At 48.1% G+C, this 26,214-nt stretch overlaps 1 protein-coding gene across 1 annotated transcript in view; it reads right to left on the bottom strand.

Moving 5' to 3' along the window:
• Positions 1 to 1,826: 1,826 nt before the first annotated feature.
• Positions 1,827 to 26,214, bottom strand: part of Plxna2 (plexin A2) — a 203,066-nt gene continuing 178,678 nt past the window's right edge. Inside the window, exons 16-32 of the mRNA XM_074048431.1 lie at positions 25,662 to 25,829; positions 25,418 to 25,511; positions 21,221 to 21,460; positions 20,456 to 20,599; positions 19,905 to 20,139; positions 18,116 to 18,258; positions 17,210 to 17,478; positions 15,293 to 15,359; positions 14,956 to 15,102; positions 14,189 to 14,348; positions 13,702 to 13,805; positions 9,869 to 9,968; positions 8,695 to 8,885; positions 7,220 to 7,389; positions 4,620 to 4,832; positions 3,839 to 3,989; positions 1,827 to 2,316 (exon numbers count right to left, since the gene is read on the bottom strand). Of these exons, the coding sequence (XP_073904532.1) occupies positions 2,221 to 2,316; positions 3,839 to 3,989; positions 4,620 to 4,832; positions 7,220 to 7,389; positions 8,695 to 8,885; positions 9,869 to 9,968; positions 13,702 to 13,805; positions 14,189 to 14,348; positions 14,956 to 15,102; positions 15,293 to 15,359; positions 17,210 to 17,478; positions 18,116 to 18,258; positions 19,905 to 20,139; positions 20,456 to 20,599; positions 21,221 to 21,460; positions 25,418 to 25,511; positions 25,662 to 25,829 (2,692 nt within the window). The 3' untranslated portion in view covers positions 1,827 to 2,220. The remainder of the gene's footprint in view (positions 2,317 to 3,838; positions 3,990 to 4,619; positions 4,833 to 7,219; positions 7,390 to 8,694; positions 8,886 to 9,868; positions 9,969 to 13,701; positions 13,806 to 14,188; positions 14,349 to 14,955; positions 15,103 to 15,292; positions 15,360 to 17,209; positions 17,479 to 18,115; positions 18,259 to 19,904; positions 20,140 to 20,455; positions 20,600 to 21,220; positions 21,461 to 25,417; positions 25,512 to 25,661; positions 25,830 to 26,214) is intronic.

Here is a 26,214-nt window from a genome sequence, read left to right as displayed (position 1 = left end):
AGAGCAAACACTTTGGCTCAGTGTGGAAGGCCAGTCATTAGTATTTCTTTCAGGCTATTAATAGGGCCCCTCCTCTGAGAAACTAACAGAAGTAGATTATCAGAAGAAAGTGGCCTTGGCATGGCTGCTTGTGAATTCTAACGAAAACAGCAAGTTTCCTGAGTATTTTGCTGAATGCTTTTTCTCTTCCCATTTCTCAGCTGCATTCAGGCAAGAAACTGAAGCTGAAGAGACCAGGCAACATCTGTTGTGTGGTGAGACAGCGATCCAAAGCACACGCCAAGGATGGAAGCCAGCCTTCCAAGCTCCCTTCTCTTATCCCTTCTTGGGAATCACATGTGGTCAGCAGAGCCTTTGGAAACTGGAATTGCCTGGAGGGCATAGAGAAGCTGGGGCTCCTTAGTTCATTGCAAAGGAAATGACCCTGGTCCTGTCTCTCTTGGGGAAGCTGGTCCAGTTTCCCAGCATTGCATTCTGGGATTCCTGACCTTTGAAAAGCAGAAGTTGAGAAGGGGGAGATTCTTTCTCTCCTGCCTCCCTTGTTCTACCCCTTTGCCTTCCTCTTGTCCTCCTACCACAACTCTAATGGTGCTTGCAGACAAGTTGGAGCTGGTTACTTGGATCCATGCCAAAGTGGGAGTCCTGGACTCCCTGATGGACACCAAATCACTAATGCTCTTTTGCCAGCAAAGCTGTCCTCCTCTGGGTGACTCCCACTGGCTCCTTTGGGGCTTCTGGACCCAAGCATGGAGCTTTGGTTTCTGTTTGGAATTCACACTCAGGAGAGCTGGCCATCCATGGCTTTCAGTGTCAGCAGAAAAGAAAGGGAAGGAAAGGAGACCAGTGAGAAACCATCTACTTGTCCTTCATACTCACAGGTCCACGAGAGGCAGAAGATGACAGTGACATGTCATCTTCTGAGGCAAGTGTGGTATGCCTAGGTGGTCAGGAGCTTCTGGATATGAGTGAAGGGTTGTCTCCCCTCTCCAGGCACGAGAGAAAGAAAGAAAGAAAGAAAGTGTAATAATAAATACTGCAGCTTCTTAAACATAACCTCTTTAAATATTGCTTGCTGTAAACAGTGTTTGATTTTTTTTTTCTTTTTAATTGCCAGAAACCACTGGATGATTGGAGTGGGATTCACAGCCAAACATCCATGTCCCCAATTCAGCTCCCAAATGGAACCTCTGGAAGCCTGGTCTCCACACCCCTATCCTGTTCATCCAAGGTGCTGGGTTTTTGACAGGTACTGATAAGGAGCAGGAGCAGGGCTGTTCAGTGTCCTCAGGGAGGCGGGTGTCTGGTCTGGGAGAGGCCCACCTCTCCCAGCTTTTACTACTAACTCTAGGGAAACCAAGAGGAAAGTACCAAAGACTAGTTCCTTGTTTGTTGAGGTTTGGGATGAAATAAACAAAACAGTAACCAAAGCATCGGTACTGAATAGATACAGCCCTCCTCTCAAGAGATGAGAATATACAGGTGTGTGGCACATAAAGCTATTTCTTGTTAGCCAGGTGGAGCCACTCAGGCTTTGAATTTGTGCAAAGGTCTACTATTCCCACACTCTTCTGGCTGTTGGAATGCTTGCAGGTTTTCCTGGCCTCTGTGTTGGCGAAGAATTAACTGCCAACTTGTGCTCATTTGTTCTTCTCCTCCTCCTTCTTTTGCCTTTCAATTTGAGGGAAAGGAAACCATTTTTTCCCCTTCAGTTTCTCTTTTTGTAGGTTTTTTTCCTGACATTTGGAAGAGGAGTTATATGAGGAAGGAGAGATGGAGGACAGGAGGAATGGGGACAGAACTCAGAATTAAACAAAAGTTGAACGGGATTAACAGGGTGGCTTTTTGTTTTATTTCTGTTTTTTTCCTTTTTCTTAAAAAAAATTAAATAAAGTTCTCATTATTTCCCCAATATACATCAAATGAGTTTTCATGCAAAGCAGCAGTCACAGAGGCAGACCATCCTTGCCCGAGCCTCTCAGCTTGAAGAACCACCTTCTTCTTGCCCGGCGTCCATTGTTCTTGCAGTGGATGGATGGCACCTGCTGTCCTTCCTGGCAGGAACTGGCAATGAGGAAACTTGGCTGGCGTGGGGAGAGGGGCCCTCCCCTCTCCCTAGGATGGGGTCTCAGGGACCTGATCCCCTTCACTTGTCCTTCCTCCTGAGACTCCAGTGTGACAGCTCGGACAGGTCCCTCTTCTCAGGAACTCGAGGTCCTCCTCTCAGCTCTCAATAGACATGGCGCTGATGAGCTGCTCCACTTTGTATGCCAGCCGCTGCCGCCGGGCCTGTTCATCCTGCTCTAGCGCCCCAATGAGCTGAGGGACAGAACAAAGGACTCAGCATAACAGACACCTCCTCTGCGAGTCCTCCACCCTCACCCTCAGTCTACTTTTCACTCTGCCCTTAGGACTGTAACCTTAAATAACTGAAATGATTAGCTGAGTAAATTTATACATAGTCCTGCTTTGCTTGGTGATGAGGGCACTTTCTCAGAAGTGGATCCTTAGATGGCTTGGTCACCATGCAGAGCACATTCTAGAATTTACTCACACAAACTCGAGATGAAATGAACCCGAAAAGAAGATAAACATGAAATGTGGGAGGCAGCTGACATACTGTTTTATGGCAAACTTTTTTTTTATAAGTTGGAATACTATGCTCTAAAATGATGATAAAAATATAGTATGGCAAATAAATACACCAGTCAGATAGTCACTTATTATCAAGTATTACATGCTGTACCTAACTGTGTACTTTTTTTTTTCTTTTTGTGGTACTGGGGCTTGAACTCAGGGCCAACACTTTGAGCCACTCCACTAGCCCTTTTTTGTGATGGGTTTTTTTGAGATAGGGTCTCGCCAAGGGTTTGCCCAGGCTGGCTTCAAACTGCGACTCTCCTGATCTCTGCCTCCTGCATAGCTAGGATTACTGGTGTGAGCCTGTGTGCTTTTACATGACAGGCAGCAGAGTAGGCTTGTTTATACCAGCATCACCAAAAACATGCTAGTAATGCATTACACTGCAACATTAGGGTGGCTATGAGGTTCCATAGGAATTTTTCAGCATCCTTACAATTTCATGAGACCACCCTCATCTATGTAGCATGTTGTTGACCAGAATGATGTCATCACATGGCTTGTGTGCACGTACACATCAACATATATATATATACATGTGTGACTGTATATATATATATATATATATATATATGCATATCTCTAGGGTATTTAAAAATATTTGAAATACAGGAAGTGTTATGTAAGTATTAGCTATTACTGTTACTACTTTCTGGTTCAAAGCTAATGCATGATTTGTCAATTTCCTAAGCTGTCCTATTTAACCTGTTTTCATGTGAAGGCCCACCTGTCTAACTGAAATGTGACTGACAAGCTCTGCCCAAGCACAAGAAAACATGTGATTCATTGTTTAAGAAAGAATGAATTAATCACATACCACTTTGAATTGTAAAATCAAATTATTAAAGGTGTTATTTATTAGGTTAACAATGAGTAACAGACAATGATGCATAAGAAAGTGTTCAATGAATCAGGAGAGGTTAGATCACCTTATAAAAGAACGATAATGATTTTGAGTACATGGGCTTTTGACTCCATGAATGTGTTTTCTAAATTATCCTCTGCTGTCATTATTTATTTAGTTATTTTTGGTGTTACTGGGATTTGAACCTCAGGCCTTGTGCTTGCTGGGCAAAGACTCTACCTCTTGGGCCACATTCCCAGCTCCTGCTGTTTTTTTTAAAGGACTGAATCAAATTTCTTGTCTAAAGACCTGACTCTTTGAGGGTTGGTTTCTGCCCCTGCTAGGGCCTTGTCTCACCTCCTCGCTGTACTTGCTGACATAGGAGTAGATTTCATTGAGGGCACTCAGCATGTTGAACTCCACGGCGTGCAGGCGGGACTGCTCAGCGAGGTAGGCGTTCATGTCCTGGTCACTGATAGCAGGCAGCTTGGCAATGTCTGCATAGTATCTGCCATAGACAGGACAAGGTCTTTGATGGGGGACTCAGCAAACATTTGCATGCATCAACCCTGGTCGTAGATCCCTGGTCATCACCTGGTGTGTCTTGTGCTCCTACCTTCCTACTTCTCTTCCCATGATGTCTCTACTGGCCTCTTGCCTCAAGCTGAGGCCAGAATTTCTTCAGGGTATTCCATCCTGAAGAGCACTGAGAGCTACAGTGCCCAGAATGAGGCAGGCCAATTGAGGGTGGGCATGTCTGGCTAGACTCTGTCCAGGCTCTTCTGACCTTGGGCAAGTTATATAGCCTCTCTGTGCCTCAGTTTCCTCATTAGGAAAACGGGGCTGATGATAGCTATTCTACAATGCCATTGCACATTTTAAGGAAACGATACATACAAAATCCTTATCACAGTGCTGAATGCTTAGTATGTGCTCAATAGATGGAATTAGGATGATAATTATCCAACTTCTAAGGGCACAAACCATCCTTCTTTCTTATAGCAGGAAATGTGGATTAGGAAGAAGGAGTGAGTGTGAGGTCTTGAAATTGTGATTGAGTCTTCAGTCAGGGATGCCCACAGGGAGGGGAGTGGAGCAGGGACACAGGACATCAGCTTGTCCTGAGGGAGCTACTGACCTCTCTACCCAGCTCTTGTAGCTGGGGATATCCTTGGCATAAAGCAGCTTGTTGGAAGGGGAGTCCTTGCCCAGCCGGTGCTCTGATGTGGAGCAGGAGTCCATGAAGGTCTGGGCCACCACAGAGAGGCAGGCGTCCGTGATGCTGCCCTTGTGGATATCAAATACAAACTGGGGGTTCTTGATGACATTCACCCAGAAGCGCAGAGGCAGGCTGTAGGAAAAGAGAGCGGACCTGAGAATGCACTTTGACCATGCCTCTTTGTCCACCAGTACTCCAGTTCTCATCTCTGAATGTCAGATTGCCTATCTGAAAGGCAAGGGAATGAATTCATCGAAAACTGGCTTGGCCAGGGCTGCTAGTTCAGTTTAAACTGTTACCAGCCCTGGGAGAAAAGGAGAAGGGCCTGTACCTTAAGAGGGCACTGACCCTGTTCCCTGACAACTGGGGGCGGGGAAGGCGTGTCTGGCCTCTGCTCCCTCCTGGCAGGCTTTTCTAAAGGCCACGGTGCCCTAAGGGAAGCCTAAGTACACAGGACAAGGCAGTTTTCTCAGAGCTTCAAACAAAGCCATCAGGCTCCTGGAGTCCCTCACAGTGCTTGTGGCCATTGTCCAGAAGAACGAAGCCGGCAGCCCCAGGCGCTGCCTCAGAGTGGGCACAAAGGGCACCACCTGCCCTCCCCGCCCAGCCAGGCTGTGGGAGCTACTTCCCAGGGCTGGCTAGCCTGGCTGGGCTGAGGAACGGGCTCCCCTGGGGGAAGTTCTTTCAGGACTCTCCCCAGGGCTTTCTTGTGCCTGGTCAGGGGCAGAGTGAGGAGAGAGGGCCATTGTTGGCACCCTGGGAATGGTTCACTGTCACTCAGCATTTTTCTCACCCCAAGAGGAACCCATCAGTAGTTAGGAGACTTCCTTCCACGACTCGGGAATTTATAAGTAGAGGGCAATGAGCTTTTTCGCTCCTGAGGCCATAAGGCGGATAAGTGCATTTACCCTCCTTCAAAACCAGAACAGCTGCTGTTTTGCCTCTTTCCCAACTCTGCCTTCTCTTTCAGTTGCCTCCCTGCCTTAACTCTTGTGATGCCTGTATAGAGTGAGCCCTGGCCCCAGGCTTGTCCTTCTAGCCTGAGATGATGTCTCCGGCTCCCCATTTTCTCTCTTTCTTCATTTTCTCTTGACTTTCACTGACCCCAGACTTTCCCGTGTTTTCCTAGTGTCAAGTCTTGGGAAAGGTCAGTGTTCTGTACCCCAAACTCTCCTATTATGACTTCTTCTTGAACTCCAACATGCAACAGGATTGCTCACTTTCCTGAAACCTGGGAGGATGTTTTCAGCTGAGAGTTGGTTCATCTTTTCTCCCCGCTCCTCCCCTGGCAGCTTTGGGCACTTCTGATCATCTTTCCTTTGACATTTGCTATGTGAGGTCTGGACCCAGGGGAGTCTCTCCACCATAGCACCAAGGGAATTCATTTCTGTAATGTGGTCTGGCCAGCCCACACATAAGGCATAGAGATTGGGACAACCCAAAACTTCTCTTGATTTCTCTGAAATTGCCACTCCTGACACTGGGCTGGTTATCTTCCAAAGCAAAGGAGAAAGCATGGTTCTGTCGCTGGAAATGCAGATGGAAGGCCTGCACACCATGGGCCACCTGGGTCTTTCCATGTCACTGTACTGTGATCAAAGCCACAGACTCAAGAGGGCTCAGCGGCCACAATACCCAGAGAAGGAAGGGATATTCTGGGGTTGGGGTTGGCTCTTTCCAAAGTGTTTTGTTGGTTGCTAGGACTTTTGATTCCCAAATAACAGCCTGGGCCCATCTGTGTCGGCTCTGTTTACTGAGGAGATCGCTGACTCCAGACAGCTGCGTGGGCCGCCTGCCCAATCCAAATGCCTGGACCTCCCCTCTCTGTACTCTTGCCCAAAGGAAGCCTTTTGAGTCTGGCTTTTGGCCAGGCCCTGTCTGACCTGAAAGCCTGTCCTTAGCTTGGTCAGTGGTCCAGGGTCAAAACCTGGGAGGAAAAAGTCTCATGCTAGAGTCTCTGGGAGCTGTTTCTCCCACTGCTGATCTGGATGTGGAGGTGTCTTAGGGAAGAGTCAATTTTGCAGGACATTCTGCCTATGGCTTCCTGAAAGCTGTGCTGGGGGTAAGAACTTGGCCTTAAGAAATCACAGCAGGCGTGAGCTCCCTCCCCAGCACTGCCTACTTCACCAGGGGTCCATTCTCAAGAAGTGCTCCTCTCAGAATCAACAATGCCTGGCTCTGAAGCTCTGTGGCTGGATTTCAAGGGTGGCTCTTTGTGTGGGTCCCTGTCTCCTGAGAACCAGAGGGCTCCGAGTCAGGGGAACAGGCTCTCAAATGTGCATGCAGAGCTAAAGCCAGGCAGGCTCCACTTGGAGCAGGCAGCCTAGGGATCACTCTGGTTCTGAAGAGCACGTGTGTGCTCTGTATTCCAGGAGCTTCCGATCACCCATCCCCAGCTGAGAACCAGCTGCTACCCATCTCCAGGGTCCCTGCTGGTCCTTACCCTGTCCCCCAGTATTTGGCCTCTCCAGGATGCACCCGTACCCCACCCCCCACACACGAGCTCCCCTGAAGGTTACCAGTTGCTTTTCCAGGTGTGCCGCACATCTGTGTCGTGGATGCTGTGTCTGTCTGCCTGCTCATCCAGGAAATCAAACATGTATTTGATGGCCAAGGGGAGAGCACTGCCCCGGTGCACAGTGCTGAACAAGGTCTCAAACAAGTCGTCCACGAACTTCTGCAAGGTGCCCTGGGAGAGCCATGGGGGGACAGGGTGAGATGGAGGGTTTTGGGGAGGATGGAGCAGGGAGCAGATAGCATATCAGATGGTGGCTTGGACCCATTCTGCCTTAGACATTTGTCTGCAATGCGAGGCTGAGCAGACAGTGTGGGAGGCAGGGGTAGGAAAGGGTATTGGTTGGGGTAGTAAGAGGTGGCGGAACTGAATAGGCTGGAGATTCCTGGAAAGAATTTCTCCTCCAATTTTCAGTGACATGTCATACTGATGCTGCTTCTACGTCTGCCAGGTGAGGACTCAGCGCCTTTGGTGGGAAGACATGAAGTGCTCTGAGCTCAGCCTTCCCAGGGTAAATAGACTTTCAGGGTGAGAAGGCACAGGCTGGCAGGCCGGTCTGCAGAAGGTGTCTAGGGAACAAGCTGAAGGATGGGGTGCTTCCTAGCAAGAACTTGGCAGGACTGTGGGAGGAAGTGTCAACCTCCTTAGTGATCTGGGACGAGCATCTGGAGCATGGGCTCTGGGCAAATTCAAGACCATCCATGCATGGTCCTGACCCAAAGGTCTGGTAGGGTCTCTGGAGGCAGGGACAAGATCAGGTCTGGATCCCACAGTTTATAGCCAAAAGGTACATCTCTCAGGGTCAGCCTTTGAGGGTCAGTAGAAACTCTGAACTTTTCTGGGGTCTCTTTCTTGGTCTCTTATTGTTATGCTAGGTGTATTAGGCAAAGCAATCTGGAGGCACAGGTCTGCTAGAGTAGTTCTGGGCTATTCTGACAGCAAGGCTGAGAGCTTTAAGTTGGATGCACTGTGTCAGGATTTCAGCAGCATTATGGTGGGATCAGTGTGGGGGAAATATTTGAATCTAGCCTGACCTAAGAAATATGGACCATACAACTGCCATCCTTACAAGCTTATTTTGTTCTCTGCTAGGAAGGAAGGTTAGCAAACACTGTCTCCAACAACTTTCCTTAGCATGGAGGGGAGTTGGAATGTGATGGGGAAAGGGAGCCCTTCCTTAGATGACTGGCAGGACTGGGCCTTCCTGCTTTCTCTCTCATTGTATCCAGAAAGTGGATAGAAAAGGCAATGATGGTGGAGTCCAGCAGAGGAGTGGGCAGAAAGCAATAGTGCCATTGCTGCTTTCCCAAAGGGTAGGGAACAGCAGTGGTTTGACTCCCTGAAACACTGCTAGGGGGACTATAGATCATTTGAATGGGTCCTCCCAAAGGACAGATTCCATGTTTTCCTTCCTATTGGTGGAGGGGCAGGAATACCCCTTTGAGGAGTCCTTCTGGGTCTGGGCAGAGCCAGAGTTACCTTGGTGGCCAGTAGCCGGGTCAGGTAGATCTCTGACACCATCTTGCTACCTCGGTCACCCTCCTTCTGGTCACCGTGATCATGGTTCTTCACCAGATGCCACACCTTGACTCCACTCTCCAGGTCTGGGGTGATCATGGGGGCCCTGGACCGTAGGCTGTCAGGACTGCCTGTGTACCTGAAGGAAGAGTCTAAGAAGAAGGGAGTGGTGGAGGGCTATGAGTAACAGGTCATCACCCTGCTTGCACATCTTTCCAGAATCCTGCCCACCTAAGCTGCACCTGCTTAGAATAAACTTGTTTCAACTAGAAGAGGACCCTTGGGACCTGCAAATAGTTGATGATTTGGGGGATCCTTGGTTGGCAACAGATAAGAGAAGCCTAAAGTCGATTTTGGAATGAGTATTTAGAAAATCTGTAAGTTAGAGAGCCTTTTGGGAATTTGGGAGCTCCCCACCCCTAATGCTTCCAGCAATAATCAACAGGTAAAATGTCAACAGGTTATCTTCATAGGTGATTTAATAACAATCTGGAGAGAAAGGGGCTGAAGTTGTATGGATTTTCTTGGAAGTTAATGGGCCCATCTTTCTTGGACCTAGTTAGTGGGCCCTTCATTCTTTTATATTGATACTATAGTATTTCCTGAGCCTTTTTTTGGAGCTGCTGGGTTTAGACCTGTGGTGACTTTCAGATAAGCAGTCCAAATGCCTCAGTGAACACATAAAACCAGACAGGAATGAAGTGTGGTAACCTTATTCCCTACAGGACACTGGAGGTGGAAAATTAAGGGATGACCAATTTATTGCTCAAACTGGGACACTTTTAACAGTAAAAGGGAGCACCATTAATAGTTCTGCCAGGACAATGGGATGAATAGGCACTGGCTTAGGCTAACTGAGATATATATGAGTCCCTCCATCAGGGTGCCTCTCTATTCTGGGCCACCCTGACTCCTTCACCAGGCCTGGGAGATCAAAGGAAGGGCTTTCACTACTCAGAGAAGATGGGTCAACCCATAAATGAGTGGACCAGGGAGAAGGGAAGCAAATGAGCAAGTGCTTTGACAGAGGCCTTGCAGGAGCAGGGGCTTCCACTATGGGAAGGGGTCATTGGTGGTCCTGGGGGCATCACAGAAGTCGGCCTTGAGATTCCCAGACTGCTTTCCTGGTGCTCACCATATCTGCTGATGGACGTCCGGGAGATGCTGGCAGAGGCAGGGATATTGTAGGAAGAGGTCTGTTTGGGGACCAGAGCCACTACTGACCTGTCTGATACCTGAGAAAGACATAAAAGGTACAGTGTGGGTGAATACAAGTATCTTAGGAATAGTCTTGAAAGTTATGGGACAGGAGTGAAGTCCGGGAATATTACTGATAACCATTGCTGCTGTCTTGAGCTTTTATTGGACCAGAGTGACTCCGTATGATACGGCAGCTTCTTGTCACTTGTGGCAACTGAGTACCTGAAGTGTAGTTAGATCCAATTGAGACACACACTAAGTGTTTTAATTGAGTTGTGTTAAAAAATGTATACTATACATTGGATTTCAATGAGTTAGTATGAATATAAAAATATAAACTATCTCATTAATAGTTTTATATTGATTTTAATTGAAACAATAATTATTTTAGACTAGTTGAGTTAAATAAAATATGTTGTTAACATTAGTTTCTGTTCATCTTTGCTTTTTTAACGTGGCTAGTAAAAACTTTAAAACTACTCACATGGCTTGCACTATATTTCTCCTGGACAGAACTGGCTAGAAATGGCCTCCCATTAGTCACAGAAGAGTGAGTTGTGGACAATTAGTCCTATTTTATAGATGAAGAAATGGAAACATAGGAAGGCTAAGCAACATCTTCAAGGTCACGTAATTAGTACATGAGAAAGCCAGTGTTTGTCACTAGATCTGTCAGGCTCCAGAGCACATGTTCTCCTTATTATATATCCTAATTTGGAATTTTTATTTCAAGTCACACTGACTGGCCTGAAGCCTATTTTCCCTTTTGGCTCTGATTTCTTTCTGGCAGGGGTTCTCTTCTGCCTAGACCACCTTGGATAGTTTCACTAAAAGGGCAGTTGCCCTTCGGGAGTCAAGGAGAAAGATGGTGTGTTGCTCCGCCTTCTGTGAGTATGCCAGGCTCAGCACCCAGCCTGTAGGGAGAGGTCTGATAAATGAGGAGCCATATTGAAGACATTTGGGGCCATTTTGATTTAAGATTACCCTCCATCCAATAAAAATGGAGAATCCCCAGAATTGTGGCGATCCAATTAAACCCCTAACGCAGAGGGAATAAAACAGCTATAATGATGTTATGGACCATAAAACATTCCTATTAAACCATTTTTTATTTTAACAATTTTTATGAACTTTATAAGTTTGATTTATAGCTGTACGAGCCATAAAACCATCTTTCTGGGTCTTAAATTGTCAGTCCCTTTCTCCCACCAAAAAAGAATTAAATGTTGGGAAGTCAAACTATAAATGAACATTAGTGCTAACGAGATTCCCTGATAGCTGCTTTTAGTGGTGGTGTTTAATTTTACCCTCCCTATAAATCTGTAGGAGCCCCAGGAAGTTTTTTTAACATCTCTTTGTTAATTAAGATTATGCAGATTTTCTTCTGTGGGGGCTCAGATGATCTTTGACCCCAAAGAGGGTAACAAGAGGGCAATACTCTGAGTTTAGGAAGTTCCAGGGTCTCCAGCCTTTCACGGTACTGGTTCTGTGTCTGGAAGATGCCAGTGCTCCATCACTTTCGGCTGGGAGCACTCCCTGAACCTGCTAGCAGTTTGCACCATCAGCACCGGGTTTAGAACTGAGCAGAGAATGGGAGGGAAGACGTCCACTTTCTGTCTTTCAAGAATTCTGCCACCTACAGCCTAGGACCGATACTCTGAAAACTTCGCAAAGGCAAGAGTTTGCACTCCCAGTGAGAATATGTTATTTATGGTTTGTTGTCACCTAAAGGAAGTTTCACAAGGTGACTCACATGATCACAGTTCAACTCAATTCCAGGTCTAGTCAGTAAACCTTTCTTGTTTTTCTCTCTCTCAAATAAAAGGTGCTGCGAGTCCATGCTCGAGATGCCTGGCTGGGTCTAATCTTGACTCTACCACTTCCCAGCTTAGGTGATTTAACCTTCCTGGGCCTCAGTTGTCTCAGTTGTCTGTGGGGACAATAATCACACCTATAATCATTGTTGTGAGGATTATGAAAGGAATTAAGACACACAAAGGTTGATGGAAGGTCTGGTGCCCAGTGAGCACTCAAAAAGTGTTGGTATTTGTATTGCTATTGTCAGTACCACTACCATCACTATCTCTCGAAAGGAAGAAGACTCCCTGTTGTCCCTGTCACTCAGGGTTAGTGTGCAGGAAGTGGCTTGCACTCAGTAAATATTTGAGAAATGAATGAATACATGAATGATAAATGACATTAGGGAATTGGAAGAGCTTTGTGTGGTGAGCACCATAAGAACAGGATATTCCATTCTTCTTACTGAGAGCTACAGACCAGGCAGCTCAGGAACAAGCAATAGGGCATCAGAATTAGAAGCAAAAAGGCCCCACTCCTCGCCTTAGAAATGTAGGACTTGGGGCACTGTGCTATCTTCTTTGCACTTTCTTATTCAGCCCTAATTGGCTCATTACAATTGTTCTACTGGATGCATTAACCATGTGACGTGGTGGTGGTGGAGTGTGTATGTGTGTGTGTGTGTGTGTGTGTGTGTACGTGTGTAGAATTAACGGGGAGTGATTATAGCTACTTTGTGCATAAATGCACATCTTGGTTCCTTACCTGTTGTTTCTAATCCTTCCAACTACCTTCATACTGATCCCAGTCACTGTTGTTATCTCAATTTTGCAGATGAGGAGCCCAAGGTTGACAGAGATTAAAGTCACACCACCAGCAAGTGGGGAGATGAGGGTTTAAATTTGACTCCTGAAGCCCTATCTCTTCTCTTCTATACTACCTTCACTCCATGTGGGGTTGGAATCTAGGCAGGGTGCCTTCATGAGGGATGCAGCCCAGGGAGGAGCATTTGGGATGTTCCCAGTGCCCCTGGCTTTCTTTGTGAACCTAAGGCTCCTGACTAGCTTCAGAGCCTCCCAGCAACTGGTCATTGGCAGCTCAGTGCTTGGGAGCCCAGCCTGCCAGCCCCTCTGCCCGCCTCCCTTTGTGAGCCAGGGACATAGGAGGATATTATTAATCAGACAATCCCATGAGGCTTGCAGCCTGAGGCTCTTCCTCTGGTTGGTTTAATTTCCCTTGGTGTCTCTCATTTCCAGCTTCTATTTTTGTATTTTTCCTGAATCCCAATCTGTCTACCTGTGCTTAATCTTACAGAGTCCTCCCAGCCACGAGTGGTTCCCATGGGAGGGAAAGGAGTATTCCTGGAGTTGTGTTCTTTTGCTGAAATTTTTCTGGCTGCTCACTCATTGTGTCTGCCAGTATGCCTACGTTTAGTCTAGTCCACATACCTGTAGTGAGCAGAGATCACTAAGAGCTCCCTTTTGCAGAAGAAAGACAGCTTGGGTAATTTGTTCAAGGACGTGGGCTAGTAAGTGGCAGGACATGACTTGAAGACAGGTCTCTTCAATGCCCTCCTACACTGCAAGTTCGAGGCATCAGCTGAATTAGTATGACACCAGAGAGAGAAAGGGCCAGGCACTGTCAGGTAGTTGACCTGGTGGAGGACTTGGCAATAGGCATTTCTTCCTACAGATGCAGAGATGCACACAAGGCCACACCCCTGGCCAGTTAGATCCATTTCTGAGAGGGGATTCTAAGGACCCATATTTTGGTAAGTGCCCCTCTGTGAATCTAAGAACCAGCCACAGCTGAGCCTCACTGCTCAAGGCTAAGAGAAAAGGTAGAAAAGAGAGAGAAAAAGTCTCTTTCAGGCTTTTGAGGTCTGAGAGCAAGGATTAGAAGGAAGAGAACATTCTGGCTGCTGAACGTCCCTAATGCACAGTGCCAGACAGAAGGAGAGCCCACCCTTACCTGATAATGCATCAATGTATTGAGTCGCTTCCAGTCACCCTCGATCTTGGTGGTGATGTCCTCATCTTGAAGCACAACCCGGGCGATCCGGCCTTGACGCCACTCTGAGTGGAGAGCGTGGTGCAGGTGGCATTGTGAGAAGGGCAGGGCTGCCAGCCAGAGTTACCCAGTGTGCTTCCTCTATAGATCTGATAATCACGGTTCCCTTGAGCTGGGGCCTATGCTACAGCTTCGAGACATCCGGGGCTCCATGGGGTCAGGCAGTAGGAGAGACTATGGGCCTCCCCAAAGATATCCACATCTGAACAGACAGTGCCAGAAGGGAGAGGTATTTCCCACTGTCCTCACCTGGCCTGGACCCAGTCACACCCTCAAGGGCTGTGGGCAAGACAGGGTTTCACCTATTCCTACTCCTCCCAAGGCCTGATCACCCTCTGGGAAGCAGTGGATCTTCCATCCCCTCCCATTTCAAGGTCAGGCTTCCTACCTAAGTCCATGTCAACAGCCCTGGGCCTCTGGGAGTAGGGAACATTCTTGTACACAGCATCAAGGATCTTCTCCTTGACTTGCGTGATGGTATCACAGTTTAACACTTTCACTGGGATCTCTGGACTGTTCTCATTGTCAGGGTTGACGCAGTTCAGGATCTACAAGTGGAGGGATCGTGGGTGAGCAGAACATAGTTGAAGGAAAAGTTTAAGGGAGGTGATCAGGGCTTAAGAATCACTTCCCCCAAGGTTTGCTCTCCTCAAGGGAGGAATGAGGTACCTTGTACTTCTGTGCCTGTTTCTCTTACCTTCCTGTTTCCTGCCATGAGAGCCTGAGTCATTGGGTCACCCTTTTTTCTCCAAGAACCAAAACTCTACTCTCCAGCTCCTGCATGGCTTAGGGAAGACTATGATCCTGGCGTGTGTACCCAAGGAGTTTAGCTATGTCAACTGGCACACCTTTCCTGAAGCTTCTACACTAGGAGCAACACACTTACATTCTTGCAATGTCAATTATCCTATATTTAATGGTCAGTAGTCTTTTTCTTCCCCAATGTTAGCTAGGGTAAAATGAGGCACAGAGAACTCTTAGGGCCATCCAAATGAGAGGCAAGAGAGGGAGCCCAGGTGGGTTAGCCTTGCCCTCTAAATACTTGGGCTTGCTCCAGACAGGTCCCTTGGCCTCTTCTCTGATCTACACAGTTGGCCTTTAGGGTCCAAAGGCAGAATTTGGATTAGAGCAGGAGTTAATTATGCTGTCCCTTACCAGGGTCTTGTACTCGATCTGCTGCCGGATGAGCTTGTCCTCACTCAGGGAGTAGCGGGCCTCGCCAGTGATGGCATCAATGGGGCCCTTCTCCATCTGTTGCTTGATGGCACAGTAGAGCATGAAGAGTGGCTCCCCGGCACACTCCTACAGACACAGGCAGGGCATCGGAAGTGTGGTCTTGTGCTGTACCCTCCCAACCACTTCTGGAGCTGGGGCAGTGGGGAGAGAGCCCTCTAGTCTTGCCCCTAGGCCAGGCAGTTCCTGTTCCCTAGGGCCGGGATCTCCACATAGCTCCAAAGACTAGATTGATGCCCACCACTCTGGCCCCTCTTACCTTCAAGAACTTGTGCAGGAGGAAAGCAAACCAGTTAGTCAACATCTTCTCAGCCACAGACTCAGTCCTGGGGAAAGGAGAAGGGGTGAGAGCAGTCCGTTTTATGGAAGGGTCTTAGTGGCGGGGCCTGGGCTTGTTAACACAGGACTGGGAGCCAGGACATCTGCAACCCATCCCTGCTCCACCAGTAACTAGAAGTGTGACTTGGACCAGGGACAGCTTCTTAGGTGGCCTCAATCTCCTGTGAAAATGGAGGACTCTGACCTCTCATCTCTGTTGGCTTGTAGTATCACAAACTGCTTTGGCTGTTCCCTACTCCCTTCTGGCCTCAGGGTGATAAATAATTTTCCTGTTCCTTTGGCATTTTCTCCATGCTTGAATACTCTTTAACCTGAAACCTGGCCCTCCAAATGCACAGAATCAGACTGCTTTGGGTTCAAATCCTGGCTCTGCTGTGTACTACCTGCATGACTTTTGGCAAGCTGTTAAACTTCTCTGGGTTCAGTTTCCCCATCTCGAAATGCAGACAGTCGTAATATCTACCCTACACAGTTGTTAGAGTTGAATGAGTTAATATATTTAAAATGCTAGGAACAACGCCTGCCCCCCAGTAAACACTATGTAAATATTAGCTATCCTTACTGCTGTCTTGTGAGCTCTGGATCCCAGCCCTGCAGGTAGAGAGCAGTGCTTAAGAGTTTAGCCAATGGGAGGTCTGTTTCAGCAAGCAGCCATCCCTCTTCCCCTCCCCCAGCCCTAGGCTTCAGATGTGGGGACTTGGGAAGAAACAAAGCGGCTGTGACAGACCCTCTGTGATGGGGGATGCCAGAGGGGTATTTTTACTCCCTGCACGTGGTGCAAATTATACCCTCCGGTTGCAGTAAATCCCAGGCATTTGCCAGGGCTGCTCAGCAGTCTGGGCCTGGGAGAGAGTGACAATGGCAGAAGAAATTGTAGCTTTCTCCGTGGGCCCTCCCAGCACCCTCTCTCTGCATTGTGTCTGAGATTAGCTCTAATTTAAATACAACAGTTCTTAATGAGAGTTTCTAATGCTCAGATTGGCAGGATCGGGGCTCAGTGCTCATAAAACAAAGCCATTCTTCCTTCCTCCTCACCCCACGAGGGGCTGCAAGCCTGAGACCTCACTAGCAGAAGCTAAGGAGGAGGGACAGTGAATAGAGGTAGCATATCCCAGCTCCTGCTGTCCAGAGAAGCTCCAGAGCTGTGCTCAGCTCCCCATGGCCTCAAGTGAGTGTGGGTGCAAGGGATGCAGAGTCTCCTGACCTCCCCACTGCTGGGAAAATGGCAACTGGGGTGGGAGGTAGATGCTGGCAAGTCTGATCCAGGAATCTGGTGCATAATTGTACCAAACCTCTACCCCAGCACTATTCAATGATAGAAACGGTCTCTGTCTGCGGTATCACAGGTGTCAGGTGACTGAGTACTTGGAATGTGGCCATGATGATGGGGGAACTGAAGTTTATATTTCATTTCATTTTAGTTAATAATTCCACAGGTTAGTGGCTACCAGGCTGGACCACAAAGCTCAGAGGCAGAGGGAGAGAGACTGTGAGATTGGTGTCATCCTTATTACATCTATGAGGAAACTGAACATCAGACAGGTCACATCCCTGGCCCAAGATCACAGAGCTAGCACATGGCAGGGCTGAGGTTCAAGCTGAGCTCCAAGCCCAGGCCTGTGCTCTTTGACAATATTGGGTGGCTTTAGACACTGCAGTCTCCCAGGACCATAGGAAGCCCATTTTCCACACTGGGTGGACACCCTGGGTAGCTGTGAGGACACAGGCTACTCTGCATGGATGCCGTTTTGGGGGCAATGGGAATCTTCTCATGCTGCTTAGGGGCCTGTCTAATGAGGTACTCTGCCCCTTTTCCACCCCTTGAGGTAGGTCAGACCTCCGGAGCAGCAGCTTGGGGTGATTCTTGTTCTCCAGGTTCTTATCGATGAGGTCAGACAGCAGCTGCTTGAGGACGTCAGTGGCATACTCCAGGCGGCCCTGCAGGCCTGTCATGATGAGTGAAGCCACATTGCCTCTGTCCCTCATGGAGAAACTGCGTTGCAGCTCCAGGGTGCGGATGAAGGTCAGCAGGAACACCTTGTTGTTGATGAGCTGTGCAAAGAGCTTCAGAGCTTTCTCTACGTGCTGCTGTCCATTTCCCTGTACCTGCAGGGTGCGCAGGACAACACTTCAGAGGACAGCTTCCTGGCTTCCTACCCTAGGTTCTCAGAAGACCTGCTGGTGATGGCATAGGTATGGGACCCTCTTCCTGGGGCTATAACCATACCCACTTCCTGTTGATGAAGGAATGGTTGCTCTTTGGTGGCTATAGTCTTCCCTGACTTTCTACTGGACTGGGGCATTGGGTTCCATCAATAGCCCTCCACGGTGGGGGCCATCTGATTTCCCCAAGGACACAACAGAGATGTCCCATCAGAAGTCTTCAGTCTACTAGTCTCTCCTTAATCTTCTCTGTCCTGACTTCTTATCTTTAGTAAAACAAACCAACAAAAGAACAAACAAATCTCACAGAATCCTGTCTGTCTTTAAGCCACCTTAAATCCATTCTAGAATGAGGCAGGATCTTAGTTAATTAATATTGGCCATTAACGTAAAAATAACAAACAATGAGACTCACCCAGGAATTGTCGCTAAATGGCCATCACCTTCCTGATAGCTTATTGCTGTGATGTGGTTATGAACTATAGGCCCCTTCTCACTGCTAATCAGTGATTTCCTGGGAACCTCCCCTGCTCCCCACTGCATCCTTGCTGTGTGGATGGGCCAGGGAGACAAGCATTACCTCTAGCTCCCGCAGGACAGGATGATCCTCAATGCCTGGGAACAAGACTCTCATAGCATAGGTGCGATAGTCCAGGTAAGGGATACCTGAGCGGTCCAGGTCACTGGTTAGCTCATTGATGTCTGTCTGCAGCTCAGCAAAAGCTGTGAGATTGAGTGGAGAGAGGGATGCTTAGGGGGAGCCCCAGATGGAGAGAGGAAAAAGGGAGAAGTTTGTGAAGAAGGAAGGGGATCTGGAGTGCAGAGACAGTGAGGTTAGAGGGACTATCTGGGGCGGCGGGGGGGATTCCTAAGCTGCCTGCTATGGTTTGGATTTTAAGTATCCCCCAAAGGTCTGTGTGTTAAAGTATTGGTCTCCAACTTGGCACTATTGGGAGGTAGAGGAACCTTTAAGAGGTGGGGCCTACTGAGAGGCCTTCAGGTGACTGGGGGCATGCCCTTGAAAGGGATTGTGAAGTCCAGCCTCTTTCTCTTCTGCTCTTTTACTTCCCAGTCATGAGGTGAGCACTGTGTCCTGCCACATGTTCCAACTGTGAGTGCTGCCTGACCACAGCCTAAAAGCAACAGGACCAACTGATCATGGGCTGAAACTTTCAAAACTGTGAACCAACTTAAACCTTTATTCTTCACAAATTGATTATCTCAGATATTTGTTACAGTGCTGGAAAGCTGACTAACATACTGCTTTTCTTAGGTGTTAGGAGAGGTGATTTTTACATTATTTCTACCTATGTCTTTAATTTTAGTTTTCTTTCTAAGTAGTACAAATGTGGCTACAAAGAAGAAAAGAGAACATCATAACTTGGCCATTTGGTAAAGATCTTGGAGGGGTTAGAAGCAGGAGAAGAAGTGGCTGGGGACTCCAGCCAAGACCAGAATGGGTGAAATGCTGTCATTTCCCAAACAAGAGGATAAACCAAGATGAAAAAACCTTGGGGGTCCTGATTATCAGATGCTTAGCCAACAGAGGAGTCTGGGCAGTAAAGGGCTTCCTGAGGTCTCACCCTGGGAGTAGGCCTGTCTATGGTTGCCCAAGCTCTACAGGCCTGGAGCCAGAAGGAGCTTCTGCTCCACCTTTCCCAGCACAGCTCTTCACTTTCACCCAGCAGAGAGCTTGTTTCCCATAATGCTGTTTGCAGCAAAAGGAGAAATGTTTTGATTCCTAATTGAGATGTTTACCCAGAGAGCCTGCCAGGTCCCCAGCCCAAGAGAATGCCAGGTACACTCGTCACCTCATGGCCGTAGCTGCGTGGGAGACGGGAGAAAACACAATCTCCACTCCTATGCACGTTCACAGCCAAGGCTGCCAGCAAGCTCGGCCTTCAGAGTGCTCAGCCTTCAGTACTCATAGAAAACAAGCTCTCGGGGAGGTGGCGGGTGGGGAAGGAGGTGGGGTGCTCTCTCTGCCACTGCTCCCATATGCTTCGAGGATGCCTCTGCAAAAATCAGGAGCCTGACATTGCCATTTGCGAGATCTAGTCTGAGACAAGGAGTCTGGCAGGCTCTGACTGTGGGGACATAGTGGTCCTGGGAGGGAAAAACCGTCAGCCAGATTGTGGATTAAATCAGTGCAGATGGGCTAACAGAACAATTCGAGGACACCTAGGTCCTCATGGCGGGCACTACTTGGCTTTATGGGCAAAAGAATTCTGGGCAAACAGGTCAAAGTGGAAAATAAAGGCTTGGGAGTGGGAGGATGGGAATAAAGATGGCAGCTGCTTATAAGGAAGAGGGTGAGAAGGCTGGTGAAGCATAGCGGTTCAAGGAGTGAGGGTGTGCCTCCAACTCACCTTCCTTACACTCCAGGGCCACACGGGACTCCAGGTTGTCCATCTGCATTTGGAGCCGCTTGAGCGTGAGGTCATTTTCTCGAGACTTGCGCTTGTAGGCGATGAGGACGATGATGACGATGATAAGTAGGAGGCTGCCGCCAGCCGCGATGCTGACAATGGCTGGCAGGGTCAGCAAGCTGTCTGAGACGACACTCACCGAGCCAGGCGAGAACACCATCCCGCCCACGTGAACCTGTGCATTGTACACACACAGATGCACACGATGCACACAGGTGTAGAGCCCTGGCATGCCACCAGATCCTCAGTGTGAGGAAGGACATGATAGACCACAACCACACAGTACAGGTTTGGATGCAAAGCAACTTTCTGCCATGGTATGTGCTTTCCTTTTCTTGTGTTCTCAACTCCTATGCATTTTAATGAGGACATGGAGATAGGGCGATATTAAGGGTGTGAATCAGTCAATGAGGTGGAAGAGCGTCTTTACTTATGATGTGCGTGCATGCTGAGGAGGGGAGGAAGTAAGAAACAGAAGAGGGTTCACTCACCATGACCTTGTGTTGCCCTGTGAGGTTTGGAGGTTCACAGAGGAGTTGTGTCTCGGACACAGTGACAGCGCAAGGGGTCTCTCCAATCAGCACCGTGTAGTTGAGTTTGGCCCCTCCAGAGGCAGGAGGGCAGAGGTTTTTGCCCTGTAGAGAATAGTAATCTTAATAGGAATAATTGACATATGCTCACAGAAGTTAATTGCCTACTTAAAAAGAGGTTGAGGAGGCAGGGGAAGGGCAGCAATGCAAAAACCAAGAAGTCACTCCATGGCAGGTTTTGGAGGGGACTTTTACAAACCACAATTTGGAAAGAGAGAAAACAAAGGAAGGAGAGAAAGAGAGTGAAGAAGGGAACAGAAAAGAGGAAGGGAGAAGATACTATCTGAGAGAAAATTTGGGGACGAGTACATGAGATTTAAGTGAAAGTGACGGAGCCACAAAACTCTTAAACAGAAGGTACCTGGAAACCGTGACCCCTTGAAATATGTGTGGAGGCTACAAGGTCACAGCAGTGAACTGTGAAAGGAGTTATTCCCGAGTCACTCAGGACCTCTGGATCCCAAAGGTCAGGAAAGCAAACAAAAATATTCCTAAGTATTTTTTGAGAATCCCAAGTGCAAGATGGCTACCTATAAACAACCACTTTGGGTAGGGTGATGGCACAGACAGAAGAAGCAGTGGGCCAGGCAAGTGGAGAGATGGGGCTGTGAGGGACTTTCTCCCACCGCTGCCTAGGCTGAGCGCCTCCCCCAGTGCATCCCCTACCTTCAGGATGATGGGTGATCCTGGCTTCTGATCCAAGACTCCAGTGGGACTGAGCAGTTCAAAGGTTGGGTTGGGGTAGTAGATGAACTTGGTGTCATTGTAAATGAGCAAGGACTGGACATTGTTAAAGAGAAATCCGAACTCGTCTGGCCGCTCCACCGTATCCAGGCCTGGGCGGTAGTCCGTGGTCAGAGAGGGTGCCAGACAGGTCAGGGTGGTCGTGTTCACCACTTTACACACCTAAGAGGCCCAGAGAGCAGCACTCAAACACTGGGCACTTGGTGGGCTGAGGTAGGATTCCCTGCCTCCCGCTCACCCTCGGCTTGCTTTTGCTCATTGTCACTTGGTTACTTGCTTATATTCATTATATGCGAGGCCCTTAAGATAAAGGGAAGGAACATTTTTTTCCGGGAGGCAGAGGTGCATTTTAACGTCCTTTTCTCATCCACATTGATTGAGCATCTACTTTGTGTGAGGCTCTGTGCTATGGGGCTCCAGAGTGAAATAGTCATAGACTTGAGGGCCAGACTGCTAATTAAACAAACATTCCAGTACAGTCCCGGAAGAGGCCCTGGGACATGGTAGCAGCTCAACACTGTGAATGCATGAATGGCTGGGAAGTACATCCAGGTGGGAAGGACCAGGTACTCTGGAAGAGTCTGTGTGTGCATGAGTGTGGGTGTGTGTGTGGTGTGAAATAGAAAGTGGTGTGTGATGACCATTTTGCCTAGTGCACAGTAGGTGTTAGTTAATGCTTATTGACTAAACTGACACATAGGATCCTGCAACTCTCTCCAGGATTTGCTCAGGGCTGCTCTCTTTTTTCTAACCATGTACCCTGCACTGGGGTAGAACTTTGGAATTCACACCAAGTTTGCCATGTTGTTTTTTATCTTGGTAGACCCTGGTCTGCCATTTAAAACTCTAGCTGGGCTGGTCCTTGCTTAGCGTATTTTATGCCATGTCAGAGCTTATCCTCTGGCAGTTAACTCTGGGGCTGCCCAAGGTGGCAGCCAGACTGAAGAAACCACTAAAGGACCCATATAGAGTTTGGGAAGAAAACCCGGCAGTCTGCCCCTTTTCTTCCTGGCTCCCACTCAGCACAGCTCAATTTCAGTTCTGGAATCTGGGGTGTCCCAGGAACAGCCAAGGGCACCTCTAAGAACTTGGACTCCTTGAGTACATGCTGTTCTGGCAGGTCTGCATGTGTGTGTGTCTAGCCAACATACACACACTCAGGCATCGTGTTCAGTAACAAGATTGTGTGTGAAACTGCAAAAGAGCTGACACTTGAATAGAGATTATGTCTAGAGATTATGTCAGAGCTTCATGTCCAAGTCTCAGCCCTCCCTTTGGAAGGAGCTCAAGAGTTTGAACAAAATGGCTCACTGTGGTGTTTGTGCTGTAGAAAAGGGTCAGTACCCATTCCTGCTCTTTTCATGGCATAAATCAACAGTTCCTTTCCATCTTAATCTCCCCTTCATGTTGCAGCTGGGGATCCTAGAGCATGGGAAAAGCAAGGGGATACTGTCAAACAGGTACAGTTTAGCAAGGGAATCAAACTCCCAGCTCTGGAGAGAAGATCCTCAGCCCTCAGAGCATCCCATGCCCTTGGTCCTCCCAGTTTCCCTAGCTGAGGCTCCTCTGTGAATAAGCAAATCAGTCCCAAACAAGGGGCCTCTGTGTGCCTCCTGTCCCATGCTGCATCACACTCTGTTTGCCAAAAATTCCTTTGGGTTTGTTGGTTTTGCCCTCCTTGCTATCTGCTGGGTTGCTCAAAACCCAAAGGAGAGCAATGACTCCAGAGGTGGGCTGTGCATGAGCTAGGGCTCAAGCTGGATGACAGGGGCAAAGTGGTGCTTTCCCACCATCCAGGAAGCAGAGGCACAGGGCAGTGGTTATGAGTTCTCCACTGTGGGGCCAGGCCTGAGGAAAACTGCATTCTCATATGCCTTTCCTTCAGACCTGCCAGCTTGTCCATTCCAGACAGGTCCCAATGAAGCTGAGACCAACTCTCCAGAGGGTGGAACTATATCTTTAGTTCCCTGAAATATTGTGATCATGGTACATGGGACTGGGAGCAGCTCTGAGGAGACTCCTGCCAGGGAGTAGATGTATTCTGGAGGGGAGAAGAGGTCTGGCCTGAGGCTTCTGCCAGGATGTCAGGTATGGGGAGGATTCCCTGCCCTGTCTTCTCTTCCAGTGGCTTCTTGGGGATGAAGCCTGCAGCCTTCAGGAGTCGCCCTTGTCAGTCATGTACTCACTCTCCAAAATTCTCTCTCTGTCTGGTATTCATTCTGTCTTTTATTTTCCATACTCTGTGCATTTACAGCTGGGGAGAAGCTGTCCTTCCAGGGCTAGCCAATTCCTAGGGACAGTAAGAGAACTGCCTGCCAGGCAGCATACCTTGCATATGCAAAACACTGAACCCAGCCCCACCCCAACCACCTCCTTTCACACTCTAGTCACTATCTACAGGGCCTAATCACCCCAGGACTTAGGGCCAGGCAACTAGAGACAACCCTGGTTCCTGCACAGCCAGATGAAGTGACCCAAACCAGCCAATCTGAAACCTGCTGCACCTGCAGCACCTGCTCCTTTCTGTGGAGGCCTCGGAGAGGACTTCTCACACTGTCTCCTGACTCCTGACAGACCCACTGCTTTCCCCTATGGCTCCTGTGTGTAGCATGGCTCCCTTCTTTTGTGATCTGGTCTGTGAGTATAACAAACTACCCTTTGGCTTTTGCCATGCCTGAATAATAATAAAGCATGTCTTTTAATACATGCACTTAATTTTCCTGGGGGAGGAGTGGTTTATCCATCCTGGGTGTGCACTCACTGTTCCTACCTCCCTAAGGCCACAGTGTTTGACAGAATTCTGGTGATCTGTGAGCTCCTGGGAATACTCAGCTGCCAGAGGGAGTAAAATAGGGGCATAGGATTCCCATGGATGAAGCTCTGTACCTGGTAGAAGAGGCATGTGCTTATCTAGCTCAAAGCCTTGTGGCCACAGTGGGTACTGAAGTGTGATACAGGTGTCTTCATTCTCTGGCATGCTGGGACTGTCATTCTCACCAGCTTTCCACATGGTCTAGGTATGAAGAGTCTGAATGCTTGGAATCTAGCACGGTCCTGCCATAGTCACCTTTATGACTGAGGGCAAGCCATTCATTCACTCTGTCCTTAGTTTTCTTAGCTATGCAATGAGGGAGTTGGACCAGGTGATCGCCAATTCCTTTCTGGGCTCAACCTTCTAAAACTCTGTCATTTTGTGCATCTCTGTGTTTCTGAAGGGAGCCTCAGCACACTGGGAATGTGTCAGGGATAAGAAGGGAGACCCAATACCATCTTCTGCATCTCCACCTTAGCCTAGCCAACTCCCTGAAGGCAGTAATGATAGCAATTCATATGAAAAATAATGGCCACAACAGCTTCTTCTGGACTATAATTATGAATACAGTAATGTTTTGGAAAATATTGACTGAATAGAGCTGGAACTGCTGGAACAACCTGAAAACTTTACAATAACATATCAGATATTCTGTTCTTTTCAGAATAAGAGACCCTTTTTAAAAATCACAAAAATCCATAGTGGGAAAAATATAATTATGCACAGAGGGGTGAAGTAAAACGTTCAACCTGATAGTCTTAGCAACTGGGTCAGAATTATCAACAAGCAGTGACTAATATTTATCAAATGCCAACCACATACTGGCCATGAGCTGGCATGTTACACACTGTCAAGACAAGTCTTACCATCACCATTTACAGCTAAGCAACCCAGGATTAGAGGTTAAATGACTTGATCATGATTGTACAGCTGATAGATGGTGGAGTCCTGCTTCCAATCCAGAAATGTCTGAATGTGGAGCCAGGATTTCTTCCACCTCCTGTACTGTTTCTCCTTGGACCTTGAAGTGAACATCATCATAAAACAGAGCCCTTTTGTGCTGTATCATAAGCTCAGAAGCCAGTACTTTTATATACTCACTATATCACCATGACAAGGAATTATACTGCAATTATAAAAGTCATTGTAAGGTTCAGATATTTGGGACCACAATTTCAAGCTCAGTATTAAGCCAGCTTTTCTCTCTAGTATCCAGATGTTCTTATGCTTCCCCCACAGCTCACAGTCACAAAACATGGGCAGGAAGTTGTGTTTACTGCAGGCTCGGTAGACCAAAGGTTACTCACATTGACAGATTCTTTGCCATTAAACTTGACTCGTATCCTTGGTTCCTGAATGACGTCCAAGTTGAAGCCTGTGATGGTCAGGGGTGTGTGGCCACTGGAAACAAGCAGAGGCTGGGTTAGGTAGACCCCCCTCAAAACTGGCATGTGAACCTCTATCATGGGGATCCCTGTTACAAACCACCCTCAAGTTGTAGGGATCCTGCTGCATGGCAGTCAGGTGCATCTCTTTCAACCTCCACCTTACCTGGTAATGCTCCACTCTGGCTCAATGCGCTGGACCCGAGGGTCATCTATGTACTCGAACTGTAAGCTGTTATCCACATGGGCTCTGTCGACACTCACAGAAACAGGGACCGGACCTAGCCCATTGGACGACGGGGGTGAAACACACACGATCTCATTCATTGACCTCCTGATGGGGAGATACAGAAGGGTTGAGAAGTGCAGGCAACAGGGGTGGCTCAGCTTGAAAAGACATTTCCCTTTGTTCAGTGTGTGGCCCAGGAAGTGTTCTGCTATTCACTTACACTCTATGCTATGGCACGCACCCCTCATTTGTGTCCACCAGTGCCCTCTTTTCACCTGAGACCCAACCCTAGCTGAATTAGGGAGGGAGAAGGGGAAGAGGTAGAGACTGTGAGACAGGGACAGGATCTGTGAACTCTGGGGGAAATCCTTTTTTTTTTTGGAATATGACTAAACAGTGCAAAGGGTCTTGTCAAACTGTCAATAAACATTTACTTAGTCCCTATAATATACACTGACAGTGCTTGCTGTTGCAGAGTTTACAGCGCAAG

The sequence above is a fragment of the Castor canadensis genome, chromosome 11 (genome assembly GCF_047511655.1).
Source record: "Castor canadensis chromosome 11, mCasCan1.hap1v2, whole genome shotgun sequence".
Taxonomy (NCBI): Eukaryota; Metazoa; Chordata; class Mammalia; order Rodentia; family Castoridae; genus Castor; species Castor canadensis.
The sequence above is the reverse complement of the archived record's forward strand: the minus strand, read 5'-3'. Positions and strand labels throughout refer to the sequence as shown.